At 38.7% G+C, this 25,431-nt stretch overlaps 2 protein-coding genes and 1 long non-coding RNA gene across 3 annotated transcripts; 1 reads left to right on the top strand and 2 right to left on the bottom strand.

The window, feature by feature from the left end:
• Positions 1–784: 784 nt before the first annotated feature.
• LOC115928097 (flocculation protein FLO11-like) lies at positions 785–17,041 on the bottom strand. The gene is made up of 11 exons (XM_030994843.1): positions 16,964–17,041; positions 16,071–16,319; positions 14,167–15,586; positions 13,608–13,679; positions 12,606–12,835; positions 11,651–11,737; positions 8,086–8,240; positions 6,939–7,096; positions 4,578–4,708; positions 1,435–1,518; positions 785–928 (listed from the first exon to the last, which is right to left on the bottom strand). Exons 1-11 carry the CDS (start codon positions 16,976–16,978, stop codon positions 866–868), a joined length of 2,664 nt encoding a protein of 887 aa, XP_030850703.1. The 5' UTR covers positions 16,979–17,041; the 3' UTR covers positions 785–865.
• Positions 17,042–17,063: 22 nt separating this feature from the next.
• Positions 17,064–17,808, bottom strand: LOC115928098. The gene is made up of 2 exons (XR_004065874.1): positions 17,624–17,808; positions 17,064–17,143 (listed from the first exon to the last, which is right to left on the bottom strand). It is a non-coding gene; the product is annotated as an uncharacterized LOC115928098 (long non-coding RNA).
• Positions 17,809–19,967: 2,159 nt separating this feature from the next.
• LOC577814 lies at positions 19,968–23,935 on the top strand. The gene is made up of 2 exons (XM_794879.4): positions 19,968–20,155; positions 21,866–23,935. The coding sequence occupies exon 2, from the start codon at positions 21,872–21,874 to the stop codon at positions 23,168–23,170; it is 1,299 nt and encodes a 432-aa protein (XP_799972.2). The 5' UTR covers positions 19,968–20,155; positions 21,866–21,871; the 3' UTR covers positions 23,171–23,935.
• The last annotated feature ends 1,496 nt before the right edge of the window (positions 23,936–25,431 follow it).

Below are 25,431 nucleotides of genomic sequence, written 5' to 3'. Positions count from 1 at the left end.
CCAATCATGTGACTTGGATCATCATGTGACTTGGATTGTCATGTGACTTCTCTCTTTGTGAAAGTTCTCTCCTACGCATACATAGTGAGTTGTTTCAAACACAATCAATTGCACTAACCATATAGACCTCTCTTATCTACCATCAACAAACAAATCGTACACCAGCAATACAACACATTTTCAACGGATAAACATTCAGATGTTCCTATGCATGCGCTGCTCATACCAAAGCAAAAATATTCATTTCAGTCTACTTGACACTGATCTGATCTGTAATACCTAACGCAGAATCTTCAAATTGGCAACATACATTAACTCAGCTCTCAAGAAGAAGATGTAGCCAGCATGTTTCCACTTGAAAGGCCAATCAAAATGACATATGTACTGAAATCAACTACGCTAATATTCCTCGAAAACCACTTAGTGTAAACAGTTCTGATCATCTTTCTCATGCATAATGAACAAGATTCTGAACCGATCTCTCCCACTTTCTTTCTCATCATGCATGTTATGTGCCACCACATGTATAATCTCTAATCGTAACCCAGTTAAGTACATGTATATGGACTTCGCAATGTGTGTTCTGTCATTCCACTCAGTACCTGAAATCATACACACTTTCTCAACAGTTCATAACCTTTGCCAAAACGAGCTAATACGATAAAGAAAAGTTGACATGGATCTGAGAACGATCTTTTTTGTACCATCTAACACCTCACAGGCAAGGAGAGCAGCTCCATATCTACCACATTAAGACACGTAGGCTTTGTATGACAGTGGTTTAGCAGGTTGCGAGGATGGACAGCCCTTCAAAAACTAGCATGGTGTGGCAGTGATTAGGGAAGGAACAGCTGGCTGCTGGAGTCTAGTGCATGGCAGTGTGATGGGATCCAATCTGGACCGTGTATGCTCCAACAAGCAGGAGAGTCTGTCAAAAACAAAAGAAACAATACATTCTTGATTACATACTGCTGATAAGCAATTCAATTCAAATCAAACTTATATTCTGTGCATGAAATGTGGCATGGAACATATGTCACGAGAGCATATGACGTACAACTAACTGTGCTTGAACATTAAAATCATTGCAATAGAGGTATGTATTAAAACAATACGTCAAAGCTATTGGCTGAATTGTGGATTCATATGAATTACTTTGCATCATATATCTTCATCATCATCATCATATGACGTACAACTAAATGTGCATTAACATTCAATTCAATATACCGGTAATAATGGCATATATTTTTGAAAAAATACTTCAGACCTATTGGCTGATTTGTGCACTCGGACACATGAAATTTCAATCAGAATGGAACTACAAAATGTTTTCAGTTATAATTCTACATTACATTACATCACAGAACAAGTGTTCACATTGCCAACTAAACAGTTCTACAATACTGGTAAGAACACGACAGGACCACTTACATTAGTATATGGATCAGGAACGGTGGAGATTGTGAGAACATTCTGCCCGCTTCTAGGAGTATAGGATAGCACAAAATTGCTTCCCTAAAAATTCAATAAAACAAACAAAAAACATGCAAATAAATGCTCAATCACAAATTTTCAGAGTTAAATAGGTATACTTACATTTTTGTGGATACACTCAAGATTATTGAGAATGGTCTAGTTTCAAACTGTACCCTGATTGATTTACAACATTGAATTTTGGCAATGTATTGTGTATTGTCTTTGTGCGAATCTAAAAGTCCCTATTACCTTTTAAATTCAGACCTACTATATTGTGTTACTCAGTACGGGAGCCTATTCACATACAAGCTATGCTTTTTATTTAGGCTCCCCACATTTTATATTGTTCTACCTAGCCTGTTATATATACATATTTCGAAATTTCGTACTTATTTTCTGTACTTTATATTTGATTTGAAATCTCTAATTTTTTATATTTTTTTTCTTGTGTGAAATCTATTCGTATAATAATATACGCCTGTATAAACTAGATGGAACTTCGACTGCGCGCAGTCGAAAATGATGCCTCCGTCATAGAGCAAGTTTACAAACCAAAAAGCAATTTCTCATATACATATATGACCCTTTGATCTTTGACCTCATGACTCTAAAATGTACTCAGTTCATTGGCTCTGCAAGATGTCCTGAGTTAAATAGTAATCCATCTGTCAGTTCTAATGAGAATGCATTCACAAGCTATTTTTGCATACATAATGAGCCCATGACATTTGACCTTTGACCTCATGACCCAAGAATCTACTCAGTTCATTGGCTCTGCAAGATACATACATGATCTAAGTTTGGCAGGAATCCATCAATCTGTTCTAATGATAATGCGATCACGAGCTGTTTTTGCATACATAATAAGCCCTGTGACCTTTGACATTTGACCTCGTGACCCCAAAATCTAATCAGTTCATCGGCTCTGCAAGATACATACATGACCAAAGTTTGGCAGGAATCCATCAATCGGTTCTTGAGATAATGCGATCACGAGCTGTTTTTGCATACATAATGAGCCCTGTGACCTTTGACCTTTGACCTCGTGACCCCAAAATCTAATCAGTTCATCAGCTCTGCAAGATACATACATGACCAATGTTTGGCAGGAATCCATCAATCGGTTCTTGAGATAATGCGATCACGAGCTGTTTTTGCATACATAATGAGCCCTGTGACCTTTGACCTTTGACCTCGTGACCCCAAAATCTAATCAGTTCATCGGCTCTGCAAGATACATACATGACCAAAGTTTGGCAGGAATCCATCAATCGGTTCTTCAGATAACGCGATCACGAGAACGGGACGTACGGACGGACGGACAACCCGAAAACATAATGCCTCCGGCTACTTCGTAACGGAGGCATAAAAAAGAAAGAATATAAACTGTTTTTCTATGTAAAATGTGGAATAAATAATACTTCAAACTTCAAACTTCAAAAAAACTGCCGTTAACAGCAATTTTGAAAAATGTTATGTTGCAAAATGATTTGGTTTTAAGAGTAATGTTGACACGTCACTCTGTGAAGAATGAGTTTTCTGTATACCCCAGACAAACCAGGTGAATTGCTGTTTGGTCTACAACCAGTTCGTCTACTATCCACTTATAGGGTGGTATTCTCATAAGTTAAAGGTAATACAAAGTTTTGGGAAATTTTGAAAATTGGGTGGATAGTGAATCTTTACAATTTTGATATATTTGGATGACCCTGTGGATGTATTATAAGCACTAAACAATTTAACCCCTAAAACACTTCTGTTTTCGAGAAAGATTGAATATAAAAATTTACCGGTGCTCCCGGTAAATGTTGACAAATTAAAAATAGCGCCTACGGCCGTACAATGGTGGCTGCGACCATGAAAATCTCAGAATATGTAGTTGTGATACATAATTTCCAAACAGGAATAGCTAATCGGTCGATTTTAGTCAAGAAACATTGTTTCATAGCTAAATTGGTATCTTGACCTTGAGAGGGAGCTATACAACATAAAGGGTTTATTATTTATAATTTCATAACTTTAGACTCGATTTCAACCAGGACAACGATCAATGAATATTGTAGGAACGCATATGCATCCAATATGTTAATTTGAACCAAATTCATGACCCCATACCAAAACTTTGTAATACCTTTAAGCCAGGACTAAGTCCAGACTAAACAAGAATTTTAGTTCACACTTCTATGGAATGCTAGATTTCATCTTCTTCCTTCAATATTCATGACAAAGGTAATCTACCAAAGACTTTGTTGAAATTCAGTTCATACTCGTATTTTCTTTTTCTTCCCATTTCATTGCAAAATTAATTTTTTGGACACTTTTCATTGAAGGATTAAAATAATCTGTACAGGGTAAATGATTTAGCAACTGGCACTCCATAAAAGTGTGGACTAACTTAGTATGCGCTACCGGAATACCACCCATAATCATTTTGTCTACTTATCATTTAGGCTGATAATAATTTGGTCAAATTTCCATTCGGTCTAATCTCCAATAAATCTATTTCCTGTTAGGTCTATCACTCATTTAGTCTAATTTCTGGTCGGTATAATTCCCAGCTTGTCTAATGTCCATTTCGTCTACCATCCATAAGGTCTAACAATCATTTGATGATGATTATTATTTCTGATTAAATTAATTTTAGACCAATTGGGTAGTAGACAAAACATTTGTAGACCATATGGGAATAGACCAATTGGGTAGTAGACAAACCATTTGTAGACCATATGGGAATAGACCAATTGGGTAGTAGACAAACCATTTGTAGACCATATGGGAATAGACCAATTGGGTAGTAGACAAACCATTTGTAGACCATATGGGAATAGACCAATTGGGTAGTAGACAAACCATCTGAATCAAAGAAGTTCTAGTTAAAGCATATCTGCACTAGTTTTGCCAGAAGGGGTTAGACCTACCTGCATAGTCACTGAAAGGTGGTTATCTCATCAAATCAGCTACCAATTAACATAAGAAAAAGGGAACCATGGGGGACTTACGGGTACAGCTTAGGCATTGTTGGCTATATAGAGGGCCCAAGTAGCTACAAGTAGTGCAGTGGGGCTTTAAGGCTTGACGTAGAGAGGATGCATAGTTACCTGAGTTAGTTGAGGTAGATATCTTCCATTGAGTAGGACTTGTTTGATGTAACTGGACCCAGAGAGCTTGCAGCTGATGCTCCAGCCTGGACCCAGTGTGGCTTGGGCAAGAAAGAGTAGCATACCACTACCTATACAAGTCAAATACACACACAAGAAGGCATGTTTAATACAAAAAAAAAAAAAAAAAACTAGATGGAATTCGACTGCGCGCAGTCGAAAATGATGCCTCCGTTATAGAGCAATTTTACAAACCAAAACAGAAGAAAAAAAATTGAATTCACGTTCAATGGTAATCCATTGACAGGTTCTCAGAATATTGTGATTACAAGCAATTTCTCATATACATATATGACCCTTTGATCTTTGACCTCATGACCATAAAATCTACTCAGTTCATTGGCTCTGCAAGATGTTCTGAGTTAAATAGTAATCCATCTGTCAGTTCTAATGAGAATGCGTTCACAAGCTATTTTTGCATACATAATGGGCCCATGACCTTTGACCTTTGACCTTATGAACCAAGAATCTACTCAGTTCATTGGCTCTGCAAGTAACAAACATGACCTAATTTTGGCATGAATCCATCAATCGGTTCTTGAGATAACGCGATCACAAGCTGTTTTTGCATTCATAATGTGCGCTGTGGCCTTTGACCTTTGACCTACGTGCTCCAAAATCTAATCAGATTGTCTTCTTATGGTGATACACACTATCATTAAGTTTGAAGTTTAAATCTCCAGTGGTTCTTGAGATATTATGATAACAATCTCAATGTATGGAATTTCATAAGTTGACCTCTGTGACCCTTGACCTTTGACCTACGTGCTCTAAAATCTAATCAGATCGTCTTCCTATGGTGATACATACTATCCTTAAGTTTGAAGTTTTTACATCTCCAGTGGTTCTTGAGATATGATAACAATCTCAATGTATGGAATTTCATAAGTTGACCTCTATGACCCTTGACCTTTGACCTACGTGCTCCAAAATGTAATCAGATTGTTTTCCTATAGTGATACACACTATCATTAAGTTTGAAGTTTAAATCTCCAGTGGTTCTTGAGATATCATGATAACAATCTCAATGTATGGAATTTCATAAGTTGACCTCTGTGACCCTTGACCTTTGACATACGTGCTCCAAAATCTAATCAGATCGTCTTCCTATGGTGATACATACTATCCTTAAGTTTGAAGTTTAAATCTCAAATGGTTCTTGAGATATCGCGCTAACAAACTCAATACAAGGAATTTCATAAGTTGACCTCTGTGACCTGTGACCTTTGACCTACGTACTCCAAAATCTAATCAGATTGTCTTCCTATGGTGATAAATACTATTCCCGAGTCTTAAGTTTAAATCTTAAATGGTTCTTGAGATATTGTGATAACGGTCAAACGGGACGGACGTACGGACGGACGTACGGACGGACGGACGGACGTACGGACGGACGGACGGACGGACGGACGGACGGACGGACGTACGGACGGACAACCCGAAAACATGATGCCTCCGGCACCACCTTCGGTGGCGGAGGCATAAAAAGGTAGCATACCACTACCTGGAAGTCTAGAAGTGTCATAGTCGAGTGGTTTAATAACTTGACTTGAAATTCAAGGTCGTGGTTCAATCCCCAACACCGGACTAACGTCCTTTGGCAAGGCTTTAATCTACATTTGCCATACTCGACCCAGGTGAGGTAAATGGGTACCTGGCAGGAATTAATTCCTTGAAATGCTAGAGCGCTGTAATGGCAGCCTTGCTAAAGCAGGGTAATAATTAATTTGTGTGCCTCTGAATAGAACTTTCTAGATAGATGGCACTATATAAATGCCTATTATCATCACCTACAAAAGTTAAATACACACACAGGAAGGTATGTTGGTTGGTTGGTTGGTTTTACCAGACTGCTAAGAGAGCGTGTGAATGCCTGTAAGAAGCATCCAAGGGGATGGACGGCTGTAAGTCCTCTCCAAGGGAGGATTAATGCCTTACCAAAGGGTACAAGCACGTCAAATTGTTTTCGAGCCTGGGACCTCTCAGTTACGAGTCCACTAGCAATCACGCCTCATGTTTTGTGCAATATCAATTTTTAAGGAAAATAAGATTGATAATGATATTAAATACATAAGAATTACAATAATATTAATAACATAGGGACAATAGTAATAACAATATTATTGATAGTTATAATATTAATGATAATAACAATAATAATAATAGAAACAGTATTACTAGTACTACTAATACTACTTATAACAACAATATTAACAATAAAAACAATTACAATTATAGTTGTAGTTAAGAACATAAGAAGTTATTGATAATGTAGAGAGTTAAGAAAGTGGCATAGAGTACCTTGGTAGCAGTAGTAGTTATTGGCGTCAAATGATACAAGAGCCACGTGTTCAGTAGCTTCCCTTAGTCTGTAGCAATGCAGCGGAAAGACAGACTTGAGGATTCGAGCTGTGCCGTACAGGAACTGACTTGCCATGGCTTCTAGCTCACAGCATAACCTGTGCAATGAAATAAGACATGTTTTTCAAGGTAAGCCTCATGACAGTGAAAAAATACACGGGGGCTCAGGGCGAAATAGCCCCCGAAATGCAGAAAAGAGCCCCCTTAAATTTGCATAGAGTTCAATGCAAAACAAATTTTAGAATGTTAATTTTCATGCAGGCAAGGTTGAAAAGTAGCCCCCGAAAAATAAATATGAATTTTTTCCGTTTCATAACATGGCGATTGCCCTAGTACATTTTTTTAACATGTAAATGAATGGCAAATGCGCACAACAAAGGACTTGCACATATTCATTGAGCTCTATTTTATAATAGAAAAGTAAAGCGTATTACACTTAACATCACCATAAAAAACACTGCGTCATATATTGTCTCATAAAACCATACTAGGGGGTTGGATTGCAGAAGTAGTTGTGAAAGGTGATTAATTTGAAGGTAAGACGAGTAGTCATCATATTTCACATCTAACCCCTGTACAAGAGCATGAAGTTGTTCAGTTATAGTGGTGGAGGAAGAAGAAACTAGGTTTATAGTCAATTAAAGAATTGTAACTACTGTTAACTAAAGGCTTATCACTGTACTTGGGGAAGTTTTCTCAGAACCTCAGACTATGCGACAAGTTCAAAGAGATGTAGAGGTTTGGGGGTCCAGTGGATAAGTCTCCAGATTGTGAACCACAAGGTACAGGCTCAAATCCATGCTACAACACTAAATGGCACTCTGGGAAGACATTTATCTACATTTGCCACACTCCACCCAGGTGAGGTAAATGGGTATCTGGTAGGATTACTCCTTGAAATGCACAGTGTGCTGATAACGGCTGCCGGAGCTAATGTTAGCGTAATAATTTCCAAAGTTCAATGGAAGCACATAGGGACATTATATCATGATGTATTATGCGGTATATAAGAACGGAATATTATTAAAGTTGTCCAAGAAGGTGATTATCTTTTAGGGGTACAGGTCTAGGATGCTATACTACATACCTCTGTACATGTGCATGAAGCATGTCCTGAACACTGCACTGGTTATGATGAAGAGCAAAGCCCAATGCCGATGAGCCATCTCGTGCTGTCACCATCCAGTTTGCACCATACTCCAGTAACAGCCTCACAACGTCTTTATGGCCTCTCCGACATGCCTGGGTCAACAACAAACGGTTGAAAATACGGTCAAACTTTCTACCAAGGCATTTTTTAACAAAGTTTCCAGTTTTACAAATCGACTTGTAAAAGTCATGGGATCCCTGACTGACCTAAAGGTTTATAATTATGATTGCAGCATGAGCTAAATCCAGGATTTTGTTCAGAATCTGGGGCAAGGATACCCAATCCCTTTAAAGGAAACGTTTTGGAAACGCTCCCCCCTCTCAAACAAGGGAAATGCTCTCGGCGGTCTCACCTGCATAACGCAATTCAATATGATAAACCAGAACGTCAATGACGTAGCGCTCATCCGCATCTCACAACAACAAATATCGTAAATTTTATGTGGTACACTTTTGAACTGGTCAAAAAATAGAAATTTGATGCCCTGGAAGGGACATAATTTCATTTCATTTGCATAAAGTACCATAAATAATCAATGGAGCAAAATCTCACAATTCTGTGTAGAAGTTTATTGTTCCAAATTTAGCTCTACCAGATAAGGCAAAATCGGTCAAGAAATGAGGGAAAAGAAGCAATTTTTGTTATTTTTGGAATAAATTTGCATAAATTATCATAATTAATTAATGGAGAACAATTTCAAAATTCTGTGTAGAAGTTTAGTGTACCAAAGTTAGCTCTACGATATAAAGCAAACCAAATCAAAATCGGTCGAGAAATGAAGGAGAAGAAGCCTTTTTTGTGATTTCGAATAAATTTGCATAAATTAGCATAGATAATGAATTTCACGATTCTGTGTAGAAGTTTAGTGTACCAAAGTTAGCTCTACGATATAAAGCAAACCAAATCAAAATCGGTCGAGAAATGAAGGAGAAGAAGCCTTTTTTGTGATTTCGAATAAATTTGCATAAATTAGCATAGATAATGAATTTCACGATTCTGTGTAGAAATTTTAAATCCCCTCCTAGCCCTATCATATGAAACAATCAGAATCAAAATCGATTGAAAAATAATGAAGAAGAAGCATTTTGAAAATCTTAATGTTGATGCCACAACAAAGTCTAAGTTTGTTGACCTTAAATGGCCTTTGACCTTAACTTAGTGACCTGAAATTCTACTCACATGATTGGGGAGACTTGATAACCCTATAGTCCAAGTTTCATTGACTAAGAACTTATACTTTCAAATTATATCAAAAATTCAAAAACTTAACCTTAGGTTAAGTTTTCGATGATGATGCTACAACATAGTCCAAGTCTGTAGACCTGAAATGACCTTTGACCTTGACTTTGTGATCTGAAATTCTACTCACATAATTGGGGATACTTGATTACCCTATAGTCAAAGTTTCATTGACTAAGAACTTATACTTTAAAAATTATACCAAAAATTCAAAAACTTAACCTTAGGTTAAGTTTTTGACGTTGACGCCGTCGCCGTCGCCGTCGCCGTCGCCGTCACCGGAAAAGCGGCGCCTATGTCTCGCTTTTTGCTACGCAGGCGAGACAAAAATGAAATGGAAGCTCTTATTACTAATCATGTGAAAGAATATGTTTTTACTTATACGAGATGATACACATTTTGCTGGAAAACCGCCTACTAATTGATATATTTGGTAAATTATTATATCTATCCGGACCAGATATTTTTTACCATTTTGATGATTCCAGAACCTTGCAGTACACACCAATACTTATATACTAGAAGATCAACCTTTTCTGAACGATTCCATAACGTTTCTTTCACAATGCAATCGCATGACCATAACTGGTCTTTACCTTTAAGACCATATAAGGGTAACCGAGATTGCGGTCACTGTAGACAGGTGACCTTTTGAGACAGGTTCTACAACACACACTATACACAGGTGGACTTTAACCCTATTTTAACTGGGCTATTTCAGACCAGGTTTTTACTGGGGGGGGGTCAATTTGACCCCCCCCTAAGATCTCGGCCGTTTCACCGCTGATCGCCGCGAAAATTCGCATGCATGTCAAGTGAAGTGTATAGAATACTATGGTAATTTCAAATTTTTGAAAAATTCACTCATTTGCATATTTATGGTAATTTATGCAAATAAGGTCATCAAATTCACATTTCTGCCGATAAATCATAGATTATTCATGTTTACGTATTCTTTTTCACTACATATATTTGTTAGACCATTTGGAATAATAATACAACACAAAAAATTGGAAGAGCCAGGTTATTCCTTATGTTATCTCTTGTTTTTATAATTTCTTATGTATTTCATTGTTTTTTTAACTTATGTATTTTATTGTTTTTGTTGTTTTATTTCAGTTATAAGTACAATTCAACTATTTTGACCCCAAAACAAACATCTAAACTTTAAACATGACTGAATAACCAATGTTTTATCTATTTTTAGGAAAAATGACTTTTACATATGTTTTGTACACAAATCACGAAAATGAGCGATTTTCGGGCTGACATGCAAAGACAAAAGGTCACGTGACCTTGTAACCGTAGGTCCGATTTTTAAAAAAATCGTTTTAAAAGATGCGTAAGACTCGAAAGTAAAAAGTCATGAAAGGAAAATTTTATATCTGCCGCGGTTTCGGAGTACTCGCGAAATTTCTACAGGGGGGGGTCAAATTGACCCCCCCCCAGTTAACGTAGGGTTAAAGAGAGGTGGCCACTAACACAAGTTTCAACATACAAGAAAAACAGGAAAATAAAGAAAATGAAGCACTTTCAGGCTGTGCACCCTTTTCAAAGTTGGTATCTTCTCATTCTGATTGTGCCTTGTCTTTTCACATTAGCAACCAGGTTTTACCAACCATATGTACAAATGGGTTTGAGTGTCTCAGGAATTTGATAATTTGCATTGTCAGTATTTTGTTTCATTTCATTTCATTTACTTCTCCAATGTACATTTGAAAAAGATAAATGTATTGAAAATAGAATGACCATTGTATCTAAAAAAAAATTGAATAGGATAATTGAGTAGAAAATCATAACAACAAGGAGTATGACCATCATTATACCATGGTACCTAAATTGTGATGTGTTGGCAATTGCCCTGAGAAGCCTACTTTCTTTGGGAAATACACATCTCACAGAGAATCCCTTCACACCTCTTGCTAACATATAAGTCAGTAATCCGACTACAAAACCACCCTGACAAAATGAAAACCATTTTATGAATTGGAATTGAAGGTTACAAAAAGGGGCCACATGCAACAAAGATCAATAATCACCTACACATGTATATGTGGTTTACAAGATATACCTGTGTGCACCTGTTCCGCTCCCATAAATGAGCAAGTTTTCTGTTTTTGTTTGTTTTCTTCATAGTCTTAAGCATTAAACCATACTACGCAAGGTCAAGTTTCTAAAGTTGATTTTATTATTCTAATTTAATTATGCACAAATCATAGTTTTCAGAGCTTGGATATATCAGCTAAGAAAGTGAATGGTTTACCTCCATGAGTGCTGATTCCCCAGCCGGTGTTGTTGAGTTGATGTATGCTCCAGCTTCTAGCAAGATACCCAGTGTAGAGGTGAATCCCTAAAAGCAACAACAAACAAACATGGAATATGACAAGAGGTGCCACAATTGATTCAGAGGAAAGAGCAGTTTTTTGTGATATCAGAATGAAACCGTCAACCCACAAGGCCACAACCTAGTACATATACATGTAATAACAATAATAATATTGGATTATATAGCGCACATAGACACCATGCATGGTCCTCAAGGCGCTCCAACTATTACCCCGGTTTTGCTAGGCAGTGGATTTCGGCGCTCACAGCATTCAAGGAATTACTTCCTACCGGTACCCATATAACACCTGGGTGGAGAGTGGCAAATGTAGATTAATATCATGCCAAAGGACATTAGTGCCATGGCGGGACTCGAACCGCGGACCCTGTGATCAAGAGTCCAATGACTTATCCACTAGACCACAACACCTCTACGTAAGAGCGGATGTGCCATTGGATAAGGCACTGTTTTTAGAATAGCCAGGGCTGGTATTCAATTCAGTACCTATGTCAGAAATGTGAGTATTTTACTCTGCTTTCGGCATAGCTAAAATACTAAAATATTAAAACAACTTTGGTTCATGAAGACTATTCAAGGGAATGAAAAGGGTTGTCTTGATGGGCAAGTGGCCTTTATATGCAGGCTGTCAGATATAAAACCCTTGAATGAATCAATGACTGACATTTAAAAGATATATTAACGACTACTTGAAGGAAAATGAATGATAGGATTACGCCCCCCCAAAAAAAAAAAAAAAAAAAAAAGAATACAATAGACAAATTTAACAAAAAGGAGCAGATGAAATAATGATTCAATAAAAATCATTTTGAAGGGGACTATAAAACAGAATATGGTATATATTTTCCTCTTTCAAACAATGAAAGAGTGCTACCTTTTCTGCAGCCATCATGAGAGGCGTCATGCCGTTCTTGTGTGTCTTGTTGACGATGGCCCCGTTGAGGATGAGTGCTTTGACGATATCATCCTGGTTGAGTGAACAGGCTAGCATGAGCGGTGTGGTGCCCATGTTATCCACCTCCTCCACCGCTCTAGGACCGGTCTGCTGCAGCATGTGCACCACTGCCTGGGTGTTGCCTGTCTTGATGGCCTGACGGAGACCCTCTGGAAATGACAAGTTGGATGAGAAGGGTGGGGCAATGTCAAGTGAGGACACTGTCTACATCATGAATATATCCCTCATATTTCTGAACACTTGTGTACACAGCGAATTTGGCATTATCTAATGAATACCGGAACTACATTGTTACAAAAATTCATTCGACTTGGGGAAAATTTGATATGTGCGAATTTGAGTTATGGGTCTGTCCAGAAAGTTGGGGCCATTTTTGTGACATGCCAAAAGTGAGAAGCTATGTCTCCTATCAACTGTAACAATGTTTGCTCAAAATGAGTTTTGCATAAAAAGCGTAGCCAACTATCTTTAGAAGTACTCAAGCTTCATGGAGAATCAATATGATGGACCCCAAAGTTTATGTAATGTTATATGAACATGGTGTCCATCCATGTAACGTTGGTAGAAAGAGAAATGTGAGTTAATCAAAGATTTTGAAGAAAAGCAACTGCAACAGGAATGATTCTGGCAGGGTATTACTATATGCATGTACAGTATACTCATTGTATAAAAATCTCCAACAGATAATATCCATGTGTAGTAAAAGATCTCATACCTACATGTACGTTACATGGACACCATCATATTTTTTGGATGAACTTTATGGAATGACCCTTATGCAGAGTTAACTAAATTTGTGGTGCTTAGGAATGACTTTATAATTTCAGAAATGAATAATGAAACGACACAGGAAGGTTACAACATTTTCTGTTGGGATCTTGAATGCTTTAGGTCCAACAACATCAGGGAATCTTTTCTTACCAAATGTTGCCAATGATCCCATCCCCTGTGGAGTAATAGAGGAGGGTACGCCATTCTGATTTCCAATGAGGCCTGATGGTGGCGATGAAAGGAAATGAATATGTATTCAGTCAAATGCATATCAAACATTACAGAAATTTTAACATTTAAGGAAAGCATAAAAATCAGGGATAGGTGTTCTAAAAATGATGTTATCTTTTATTAAAGGCCCACTGTACATTGAAATTTACATGGATGAAGGAAATAGACAATTAAGATTTCAAGTGGATATGCACATCTTGAAGAACATCAAAATAGATTCAATGTGCCAATAATACTAAAAGAGATTTCAACACTTTAGATTAGTAAATCAAAGGCAAAAATAAAAATTTGCCAAATTTGACATCTAAATGAATGAATAAAGTACCCTGTTGTGTCTCACTCTCATGTTCTGATAAATTTGAAAATATGATTCCCCACTGTGTGACTTCTAACAAACACAAATAAGTCATAAATGTTCCCAATATGTTTCCAGCTCAGAGTAATCTCTCATACTCTTACAGCCATAGCATTGACATACCTTCAATGGAGTCCTGTTTTTGAGGTTCTGGTATCCCGCTGTCCTGATTCAAAGCCAACGAGCTAGGCACAGGATGGCCCAACTCCTGCCCTTTCTCCAGAGGCCCATCACCTTCCCTCATCTCTATCCTCTGGATCTGTCTCTCTATCTGAGACAGAGGTTGGGGTTGACCGGCAATCTCTGAGGACTTGAAGGTGTTGGCAAGACTGGTGTCCACACGTAGCTCCGACAACTGTCCTGTCTGCAACCTCTGCAGCTGCTGCTGCTGCTGCTGGTCATTACCGATATCACCAATGCCTTTCTCACTGGATAAGCTATCCTCTTTTCTTGATGTCGGTGATACATATTTACTGAGCTTATCCTTGAGGCTTTGTACTTTGGCACTGTTTCTTCCATGGGCAGAGGTCAGCTGAAATGTCTGGATCTTTTCAAAGGCATTCCTGCCACCGCTTGGGCTGGTGTTGGGGAATGGAGGGCTCTTCTGGCTTGCCAGGTAGGATTTAGGACTGGGGATACCCTGAGGTGTAGCCTGGGGTGTGGCCTGGGGTGTGGCCTGGGGTGTGAAGCTGGTGCTGGGGGTGTGCGGCGTAAGTGGGGAGTTCAGAGGAGATTTCAGATCTGGAGTTCTATTTGGGGTTCCCTCACTCAGGGGCATGAGAGGGGAGGGTTTCGGAACAGCTGAAGAAAAGGAGGAGAAAAGCGATGCAGGGGGCGTGGGAGGCTGAAATTGGTTTGATGGCGCAGGTTCCACAACGTTTCCTTGCATGCCACTCCCTGCTGTACCTCCTACTTCTCCTGTACCACCTTTCTTTGCACTGTTCACATCCATTTGCACATTTCCCGTAGCTGGCTTTAAATTTCCAAACAAGTTCACTTCTTGCACTCTATAATCAACTTTACACTGTTCACTTTGATACATATTATATACATTATTTTGAGCAGACTGTCCTACTGTAGATTCCTGCTGTTGTGCAAGAGCACTTTTAGTTCCATTACCACTTTGTAACATAGTGAACATTGACCGATTGTCCACTTCCGGAGGTGTGGGTAGATTGCTCATAGTCTCATCGTCCAGGAGCGGACTTGTTTTAGAAAATATCTGCAAGGAGTTTTTAGAGTCACTTTCTCCTAATCTATTCAGGACAGCACCATCCTGCAAACTAGCATCACTGGGTAAACCTGATAAGCCCCTATCAACATCACATGGACTCAAGGGAGTCAGGACAGCATCACAGATCTGCCGATCGGCTTCGTCTACCTCTGGGGTGGGCAGGATGTTGGCAAAGTCATGCAGCTCGCTGGTCTCCTCCTGGAGGTCCAGGATCTCTCTTTTGGTCTCTGTTTTACAAAGGTCTCCAAAGAATGCAGAATGTGGATCAGCAGGTTTGTCCGGTGAAGGTGAGTCTGGCGTAATAGTCATCTGCAGAGAACAATAGTATTATAGTAATACAAAAAATATTGTTCTGCGTTATCAAGTAAGAATTAGTTTTTACATTACACATTTATTTAATAATATATCTCTATGATTTTCGGAAGAGCTTTGGATTATTACCCCGGCTCTAGCCAAACTGCCCTGATTAAGATGCCAAAGCATACAAGGAATTACATCCTACCGGTACCCATCTACTTAACCTGGGTCAAATTTGGTAAATCCAGATTATCGTCTTTCTTCTACATCCTAATAGCTCTACTGCAAGTAGGAAACTACTCAGTGTACCACATGTGTAATGGTAAAACTACGGGCATGATCCAAAGTAAACTCTCAGAATCCATAGATTTTTTTTCATTCAATAATGAATTATCAAAAAATGTAAATTCTGTAGATCTTTGTAAAACACCCCCAGGTTGCAATAAATAAATAAAAAGAAGGAAAAAAAGAAAACATGACATAAAACAGGCATCACCTCTTGAGATATGGTGCTGGAACTGGACGAGGAGCTGGAGTCCATGGATTCCAGCTTGCAAGGGGTTGTGCCACCAGAGACGGAGGCTGACCTCTCCTCTTTGGACTTCTCTTCCAGCTGAGCTATGGTCAGTATCTGCTCAGAGGGCACTGATGACCGGTACATGTTGGCCGAGTTGGCCGAGGTGTCTAGGGCAGACGGGCTCATCATCAGTGTGCGCTTTGTGGCACTTTCTAACGAGCCGAGCATCTTTGGGGAGGAAATCAAGAGGAATTCAAAGAAACGGTCATTAGAGAGTAACTTGCAGGGCACTTTGTAGTTTGTCATGAAATTAATGTTTTCAGAGCATCATCAACTTCAATTACTAGTATTTATAGACACTGAGCGAATGAGCCTTGTGCTTAAAGTAAACAAATTATCCAATAAATGTACAACTACTTCTATTACTATTACTACTACTACTACTACAACTACTACTACTACTACTACTACTACTACTACTACTACTACTACTACTACTACTACTACTTCTACTACTACTACTACTACTAATACTACTACTACTACTACTACTACAACTACTACAACTACTACTACTACTACTTCTACTACTACTACTACTACAACTACTACAACTACTACAACTACTACAACTACTACTACTACTACTACTACTACTACTACTAGTACTACTACTTCTACTTCTACTTCTACTACTCCTACTTCTACTACTACTACTACGGCTACCAGTACTTCTGCTTTTAATACTACTCCTACTACAACTGCTTCTACTACTACTAGTATAACACTTGTAAGTCATATTTTCTCCTATTAGTAAACTAAGGAAATCCTTGGGTTAACTAGCGAGAACGTCACAACGCAGAACAACTCACTTCTAGATCTACCATCCTTTTAGTCTTCTTGTGCTTGTCTTTTTTCCTCTTCTCCTTCTTAGCTTTCTTCTCCTTTTTATGTTCTTTCTTTTTCTTCTTCTTCTTGCTACGTTCATCTTCCTTCTGCTTGCTCTCTTTCTCCTCCCGCTTAGCATCCAACACGGCTCTCCTGTTTTTCACCTGTTCATATCAAAGAATTAAAGTTCACGTACAGTTTTGAAAGCTAAAAAAAAATCGGCACAAAACACATTTAATATAGTCTCACAATGTTCTCCTTGTAGTTGTATAAAAAAGCTACATGTGCAAGATTATTTGATAGTCCATCCATGATTTCATCTGTATTTTAGTGTGAATAACTGAAAAGAAAACTTGATCACAGCTATACAATACTGGGGCCCTTCCACCTTGACGGCTCCCTGCTCAACAGGGTCAGCACTTGCATTGTCGCAAACACACAACCCTCATACATACATCTAGGTTTTACACAATGTGTAGTATGCGTTGACATAGTTTTAATTGATCTCCCAATACGGGCTTACCAAAACTGTACATGATCTTGAACCATATTCTGACTGGGGGGGGGGGGGGGGGGGTAAATTTTCAACATTATCTCCCCCCCCCCCCCCCCTTGAAGATTATTTACATGAAAGGGGTGCTCACCTTTGAATACATGTCGGTTTCAAATGAAACTTCTATGAGTCCTTTCTCCAGCTGGTCCCAGAATGGATCCTTCAGCAGTGCTTCCTCATCCACTTCGTCTACATCCATCCTCTGCCCTGCCTCCTCCTCCCCTTTCCCTTCCTCCAAATTTCCCTCTTCCCCCTTCCCCTTATCCTGCTTCCCCTCCTCCCTCTTCCCATCCTCCCCCTCCTCCTCCTTCAACTTTCCCTCTTCCCCCATTCCCTCCTCCCCTTTCTCCTCCCCCTTTCCCTTTCCCTCTTCCCCCTTCCCCTCCTCTCCCTGTTTTTCATTGACATCCTTATCTTTTCCTTTCTCATTCCCTCCCTTAATTCGACTGTCCATTCTACTTTCGCTCGACTTTCCCGGAGCTTCCAATATGGCACTTTCCCGTTGCTCCTGCTTTATTCCTGTTGTCATGTCTACTTTTGCCTCTTTTTCCCCTCCCTCCTTCACCCCTCCCCCCTCTCTATCCACATCCATCCCCTCTTCCCCATCACCCTTATCCCCATCCCCCTCCTCATTGCCATCTTTATCTTCCTTCCCATCCCCTTCCTCATCTGTACTGTGACTTTTCTTTCTGTCTCTCCTCTCCTCGTCAGCCGGAACTTCCCGCTCGTATAAAGACCGTTTCCGTTTCTTCTTTTTCTTAGGTTGACCTGAGCTTCTCTTCGGAGCGTGCCGCTCCTTAGCAGGGGCCTTGGTCTCTTTCTCAGCTGGCTGACCTTTCCCAGATTTCTGAAAAATCAACATAAGATTTGAAGAGAATAAATCTTGATCACCTACACAGTACACACTGAAAACAATGATTTTGTGTTTTAAAATACGTGTACCAATAAAGAAATAGAAATAACAAGTCATACGTCAACTACATGTACTTGATATGGCATGAAACTGAAAGCTTGGTCCAAACTTTTCAGTTTTTACTCATCACATTTGGACAATGAGGACATTTGAGGAGCTCTCTACTTCAGGAAACATTTCTTCTATAGTGAAACCTGTATATAAGGACTGCTCAAGAGAGACATGAACAGTGGTCTTTGTAGGCAGGTGGTCTTTATCTTCAGGTACATTTACTACATGTTTCAATAAGAAACTATGTAAGGGTTACAGACAAGTGGTCTTTAAGTACAGGTTCATTTTAATACTACATGTTTCAATAAGAAACTATGTTCAAGGGAAACAGAAAATGTTGTCTATATAGACAGGTGATCTAGTATTGAATCCAATGACCAGGGTAATACTAGTATATCTGTAACGCGCATAGAGACATTTGAAAAAGCGGAATATTATTATTATAATTTCCATACAGATGGTCGCTAAACTAAAGCAGGTTCGACTGTATCATACTGTTCCAAATGGAGTAGGCTGGCCGGCAAACTATTTTCCACCTAAATGTATACCAGAACTCTTTCTTTTTGAGTTATGAGGTTGCTTGAGTTACCTTTGTGGCCTTTTTCTTTTCTTCCTTGGCGACATACTCATCTATGAGATCCTCACAGGTGAGCAGGTTGTCTTTGGGTTCCCAGGTGTCGTCATCAACCCCGTACCCTTTCCATCTCACCTTGTACAACGTCTTATCCTGTGCACAGAGAGAGACATAGAGAGTCAGAGAGAGAGAGAGACATAGGGAGTCAGAGAGATATATAGACAGAGAGACAGACAGAGGGAAAGAGATATAGAGAGAGAGAGAGAGAAAGAGATAAAGATAAACAGACAGACAAACAGAGAGGGAGAGAGAGAGAGGGAGAGAGAGAGAGACAGACAGACAGAGAGGGAGAGGGAGAGAGAGAGAGAGAGAGAGAGAGAGAGAGACAGGGAAAGAGAGAGAGAGACAGACAGAGAGGGAAGAAGAGAGAATTAAAAAAGATGGAGGGAGGGACAGAGACAGATAAATTCATTTGTAAATTCATTCTATATAATTATGTACATGTACATATATACAGTTGTATATATAACACCATGATTGCATGTATGAAATCAGATTGAGGAGTATAAAAAAAGAACAGCAACAACAAAAGAAATATTCATTCAAAAGACGAACTGTCTTGAATATCTGACTGTACAGTGCTCACAATGCATGAGCAAGAGCATATATTTTTGTATACATTGGTGCACTTCAGTGTATATGACAGAGCTTCCATCACGTAAATCAATATAGTACGGTGTGTGTTAGCCTCTTTTTTTCACACTCAGTGTGAGCGCATTATGCACAGAGCGAGGGCTTTGTGTGCTACTTTCCCCATTCAACTTACAAAAGCAGGCATTGAATGGGGGGAAGTGTGTACACACACGCAACACACACACACAACCACACACACACAGATCCCCTTCACAAGGCATTATGCATTCAATACAATTTAGCAGCCATTGAGCAGACCTACCAACCTATAACAACCTTATTATATATTTGCCTATCGCTGTTAGAGAGAAGCTGCTCAAAGCACTTGTGCTCGCATATTGTATCCATATTCTACTCTTGCTTCATTTCCAGCTACCCATCAAGATATACAGGTAATATAAAGAGTTTTATATTAACATAGAATTAGGGGTTGCTGCTGAACACATGAATGTACATGCATGCAGAACCATTGAATGTTGATGTCTGGAGGCTACATGTATAAGGCTGTAGTGTAAGCAACACATACAGTACATGTACATCAGTCTACGATTCGTGGCTGGATGTCTTCTAGAGTAAATTAAGCAGCCTAAGTAATGCAGGCTACATGTTTATCACAAGCTTTCCCATTTTACATTGAAAGAGTAAAATGAAATCAGTTGAATGGTTAATATTAGTTGAATAGTTGAAATTACAGTTTAGTTGAAATACTTGAATAACCTCATATTGGACAGTTTCTGACAGTATGATTACTCTGAAAGTGTCATCAAAGGAAAGTTACATGTATATCTCATTTTTCTCTGTTGTCTACCGGTATAATGTCGAAAAAAGGGAAGTAGGCTGAAATTTTACATACTGTACACTGTACATGTACATGTATGATATTCCTTCAACTGTACTAATCCTCTCACATGAAAACAAATCCGGAAAAAATTCTGAAACCACAAAGATATTTATGCTTTTCTTTCAAGGCGTCACTGTGCAACACCCTCTAACAGTAAACTATCCCAACCAATTTTTGAATTTTCCAAACTTCTGCTTCCAAATAGTACTCCAAAATAGTACTTTTTCAGAGCAACCTTAAAATAGTTGAAATATATCTGGTCACATGAAGAGCTCTCAACCACTCAAATACAGTGGAACCTCATTGTAAAGAGCCTTGATATATGATGAGGTACAGGTATCTACAAGGTAATTTCTATGTTCCCAAGGACCTTGTTATTATAACGAGGTTCCACTGGCACAGTGGCACTGTACTGTATTCAAATGTACGCTTCAAATATTACTTCTGTATTTCAAATTTGAATACCGTATACAGTAGTAACTCTAAAACATACATGTACATACTCATGTATTAAACTTGTGGGAATAATACCAGTAGTACATGTACCCATATGTCCCTGCATACTGTACACCGCAGAACGGTTCTTCACTACACTCTGTTCTGTGACTGTCAATAAAATATACATGTACATCAAATTTATCAAAAATCAATACTCTAAAAACGTCAATTAAGATCAAAATTTGAACTTTCATGCTTGGATGGGCATGTATTCATTTAACAGATTAAGATAGAGCAAGTAGCCATTCAAAATATGTCAATGAATATATGAATCTGATAGACATTCTTGTCCAACAATGAAAACAAAGAATGAGAAACAGTGAGGAGGGTTGAGTTCTGGATATCAACTTTAGTCTCAAGACTGCATGGTTTTGACAAGCACGGTCAATTGATACCTCACCATTCGACCCAAGATCATGGACCAGCCATAGAATACCTCAAATTCTTATCAACATTTGAATCGATCGATCAATCTGTAATTGAAAAATTACAGATCAATTTTTTCAATTACAGATCGCGATCAATCGATCTTACATGTACATGTACACTGTATTTACTGGGTGTAAGCCACAAATATGTTCAAACTATCAATTCAATTAATTTAATATTCAACGATATAAAAATAGGAAATGTACAATACAATAGATCATGTTGACATAATCATATATACAAACATATCCTTGATATACAGTATATATCTGCCATTGTTATCAGGGTATCATCTAAACACTTTTTGTTCCTTACTCTCATCCTTCAACTGTAGATCTCCATGAGTCAACCACGCGACATAAACCATGCTTTTAAAGGCACCCGTTTTCCTTGGACCCCAGAGAGAATGGAGTTCATCCTCAACGAACTCATCACACGGCACAACAAGTACAAGACCTATGCTAAACTCATAGATGTTTACATCATATTGGCAGAGAAGATAGGAGCCACACCTAGGATAGTGGAGAACTTCATCAAGAACTTGGGCCGGGATTACCGAGAATGGATGAAGGTGCATCCAAATTGCGATCGCAATAAGATGAAGCTCCGCGGATCCAACAACGTCTTCAAGATGTTTGAGGAGTACAACAGGATTTATCTTAATGAGGATCCACCAAATTTCCCTCTGCCTAAGTTAATGGAGTACTCCTTGGATGAACAAGACAGGCTGGTCCACATACCTGAAGGGGAGGATGAAGATGACGACAGCCCTCAGTATATAGAGGTCATTGATGCGGACATGAAGGAAGAGCCTGGGGATCAGGAAGAAGAAGACTCCCTTCAGATAACATCGGTGATGAGTATGTCATCTCAAGCTAGATGTACTGGCAATACTAACAGTGATCCACCATCTCCAACTCCGCCACCGCCCCCACTGCCCAGGGTTCCAAAGCCACAAGGGCGACGATCTATGGTAACCATACAGGCACCGCCTTCAGCTTCCGCCTTAAGGCAACATGAACCAGTAGGCCTTCAGGATGTTGTAATGATACCAACTGACAGGGCCCACGCTCCCCAGCTGAAGCATGTCACTCCTCGATCATCTGGCCCTTCAAGCACTACTCATGGCCATGTCCAGTCTCCTGTTGCCACTAATGTACATGCTTCGGTAGCAAACCAAGGACTACTATCTACCATCTCCTCGCTTCCTTCTCTAGTACAGCATCCACAGTTTCATCTTCCACAAGGATCAGCTTCATCTCCAGGTGTTGGTTCCCACTATATCCCTCTTCACGTCATACAAAATGGGTCCACCCCTCATGCGACGTACACGGAAGCGTCCGTCCCCTACGAAGGGATGCCAAGCTCCAATCCCGGGACATCGCACAAGCGCCCGATGAAGACTCCTCACGATGCCCCACAGCATTCCTCCAAGAAGAGCCGTACAAGCAACGTGCCACTTGTAGCAGAGAACTTGCCAGAGGGTATGAGTGAATTTGAGAACCGTTATTTACAGGCTTTAGACACACAGAATAAGATGCTCTCAGATATCGGTCGTGAACTGAAGCTTCTTAGGACTGGGTTCTTTGCTATTCACTCAGATGAAATAGCTGACATGGTGAATCCAAACATGCGTTAGGAGTCGCCACAAAAGATGTCAATATCTTGTTTTGTAAAAACTGTGAAAAGATTATTATTTTATTTCTTTCATTCTGAATTGGTAAATGTACATGTGAACATTTTAAGAATTTTGGAGAAAATATTAAGAGATACATTTCCACAAGTTTACCATTATCAATTTCTGAAAATAAATGTACAGATCTTTCTGCACCCAACAATAATTTAAACAAAGTCAAATTAAAAACCATGTGTCCAGGTACTCCAGGAAGCATTAAAGTGCACAAATCACCCAGAAATACATTTATTTTGCTCTAACAGTATATTAATGGTTTCATGTTGCTACCGGTATACAGTATGTATTATTCAAAATATGACTTTCAAATGTTACTTTTAAAGGAGATATTGCAAACTTGAATACACTCTCACTCTCAACTTGTGAGTAGACTGCCAAAGCATGAGTACACTGTATGTACATGAACATGCTCGCACAGAATCAAGTTTAACTTAGGTTTCATGCGCGAGATTTGTATGTTTATATTTATTTTCTTCATGTACTCCTTACCAGTTAACCCTTTGAATGCAATGTAAAGTTTTTGACAATGAGTTCAAACTATCAAGCGATTGGTACACGATTGGTATGTTGCATACTGTACATGCACATGTAACTTAGTTAAGATAATCCTTTTTTCTTTTAGTTCATTAAAAATGAGTGGACTGACTTTCTCTTAAAATTTGTGCATACATGTACAGTGTACACTAAAGCTACTTACTGTAAAGGGCAAGTCCACTCCAAAAATAACTTACTTTCAATAGAAGCAGAAAAATCAGACAAACCAATCAAAAAAAGTTTGTGCAAAATCTGATAACTAATAAGAAAGTTACGAATCTTTGATGACATATAAAAACTTTGAAATCAATGGGATAAAAATATAGTGCTAAATACTAATAGTTAGCACATGATGTCACAAACTGAACCAAATTGTCAATTTGTGTAGTGATTTCCATTGTTCCATGGTTTTACATGTACACATATACTTTTTCGAAAATTCTTAACTATCTTATTACCGGTAGTTATCTGATTTTGCTCATACCTTTTTTGATTGGTTTTCTAATTTTTGTGTGTGCTTCTATTGTAAGAAAGTTATTTTTGGAGAGGACTTGCCCTTTAAGGCAAATTTTGTTGTATTAAATATCATACTCGAGAGTTTGGTCTCTTTTGGGTATATTTATGACTGCATCACCAAGCTACTGTACATGTAATTCCCAAGTATCATCACTACTGTAGTAGTTTTGTTCTTTGTATTTTCTTGTAAGATGACGATGTATACAATTGACTGTGGAAACAAATAAAGTCAAATAATTCATTAAATTTGTGTGGTTGATAACCTGTTTGATGATTCGCGAATGAGTTACATGTTGACTATCTTTTAAAAATCAGATAATCATAATAATGTAAACATTTACAATGTACATGTATGTAGAGCATTTTCTATACAGGTGCCTGTACACCTGTACATGTTTGAATGCACTTTACAATTACAAAAATGTTTGTTGAGTAAAAGAAAAGGTGAGTTTTAAGATATATATATTAAGGTATTGAGAGATTGCTGGATAACAAAAACATGTGTACATTACATGAACATGTACAAATGTACAGATGTACACTATGAAACTACAGAACTGCACGTACAGTACATGTACAGTACAGACACGTGTACGGTACAGGTCATGTCCACAGTAACATGAGAATGTGCACTGAAGCAGGAAGTTGAAAAGAAGGGTCACATCCTTTCCTATTCTACACATAAATACTAACACATAATACTTGTGAATACTGTACAAACAGTGTTCTCCATGAGGGATTTTAATACAAGCCCAACATACTTGTGATTTCCTCCTTCCATGACATGCTTTAAAATCCCGACATGTTTCAATTATAGTCCAGCAGGTTTGAAATCACATTTGGTTAAACTGAGTGTAGACACTCAAATAAATACTGGTAGTCATACAGTGTCAATTTGAGGCCCTGTTACGTGGTGGTGGTTGACATCTTGATTTCCAACGACTTTCTCGTTCACACACCGTAGCTGGCGCTTGGCCACTGAATCAACTTCAGATATATGTACCATATGACATACATAGACAAAGAAATGGGCAGATAACACACAATGACAATCAACACATACATGTAATACAACCTTAACATCATGCAAACAAACCGTCAAAAGCTTTACACTCACAAATCATTTACAGGCAACTCGAGGCAAGACACCACCATCT

The sequence above is a fragment of the Strongylocentrotus purpuratus genome, unplaced genomic scaffold (assembly GCF_000002235.5).
Source record: "Strongylocentrotus purpuratus isolate Spur 01 unplaced genomic scaffold, Spur_5.0 spur5_scaffold_21, whole genome shotgun sequence".
Lineage (NCBI taxonomy): Eukaryota > Metazoa > Echinodermata > Echinoidea > Camarodonta > Strongylocentrotidae > Strongylocentrotus > Strongylocentrotus purpuratus.
The sequence above is the reverse complement of the archived record's forward strand: the minus strand, read 5'-3'. Positions and strand labels throughout refer to the sequence as shown.

Bases quoted from the DNA above. Each gene is read 5' to 3' on its own strand.
- LOC115928097 (XM_030994843.1), bottom strand. The intron at 11,738-12,605 runs GTAGCACTCTTT...TGTTGCTTTTAG, and splicing joins TCATGATGGCTGCAGAAAAG to GGATTCACCTCTACACTGGG. The intron at 7,097-8,085 runs GTATGTAGTATA...TTCATTGCACAG, and splicing joins CTTCATGCACATGTACAGAG to GTTATGCTGTGAGCTAGAAG.
- LOC577814 (XM_794879.4), top strand. From the start codon at position 21,872: ATGAGTCAACCACGCGACATAAACCATGCTTTTAAAGGCACCCGTTTT.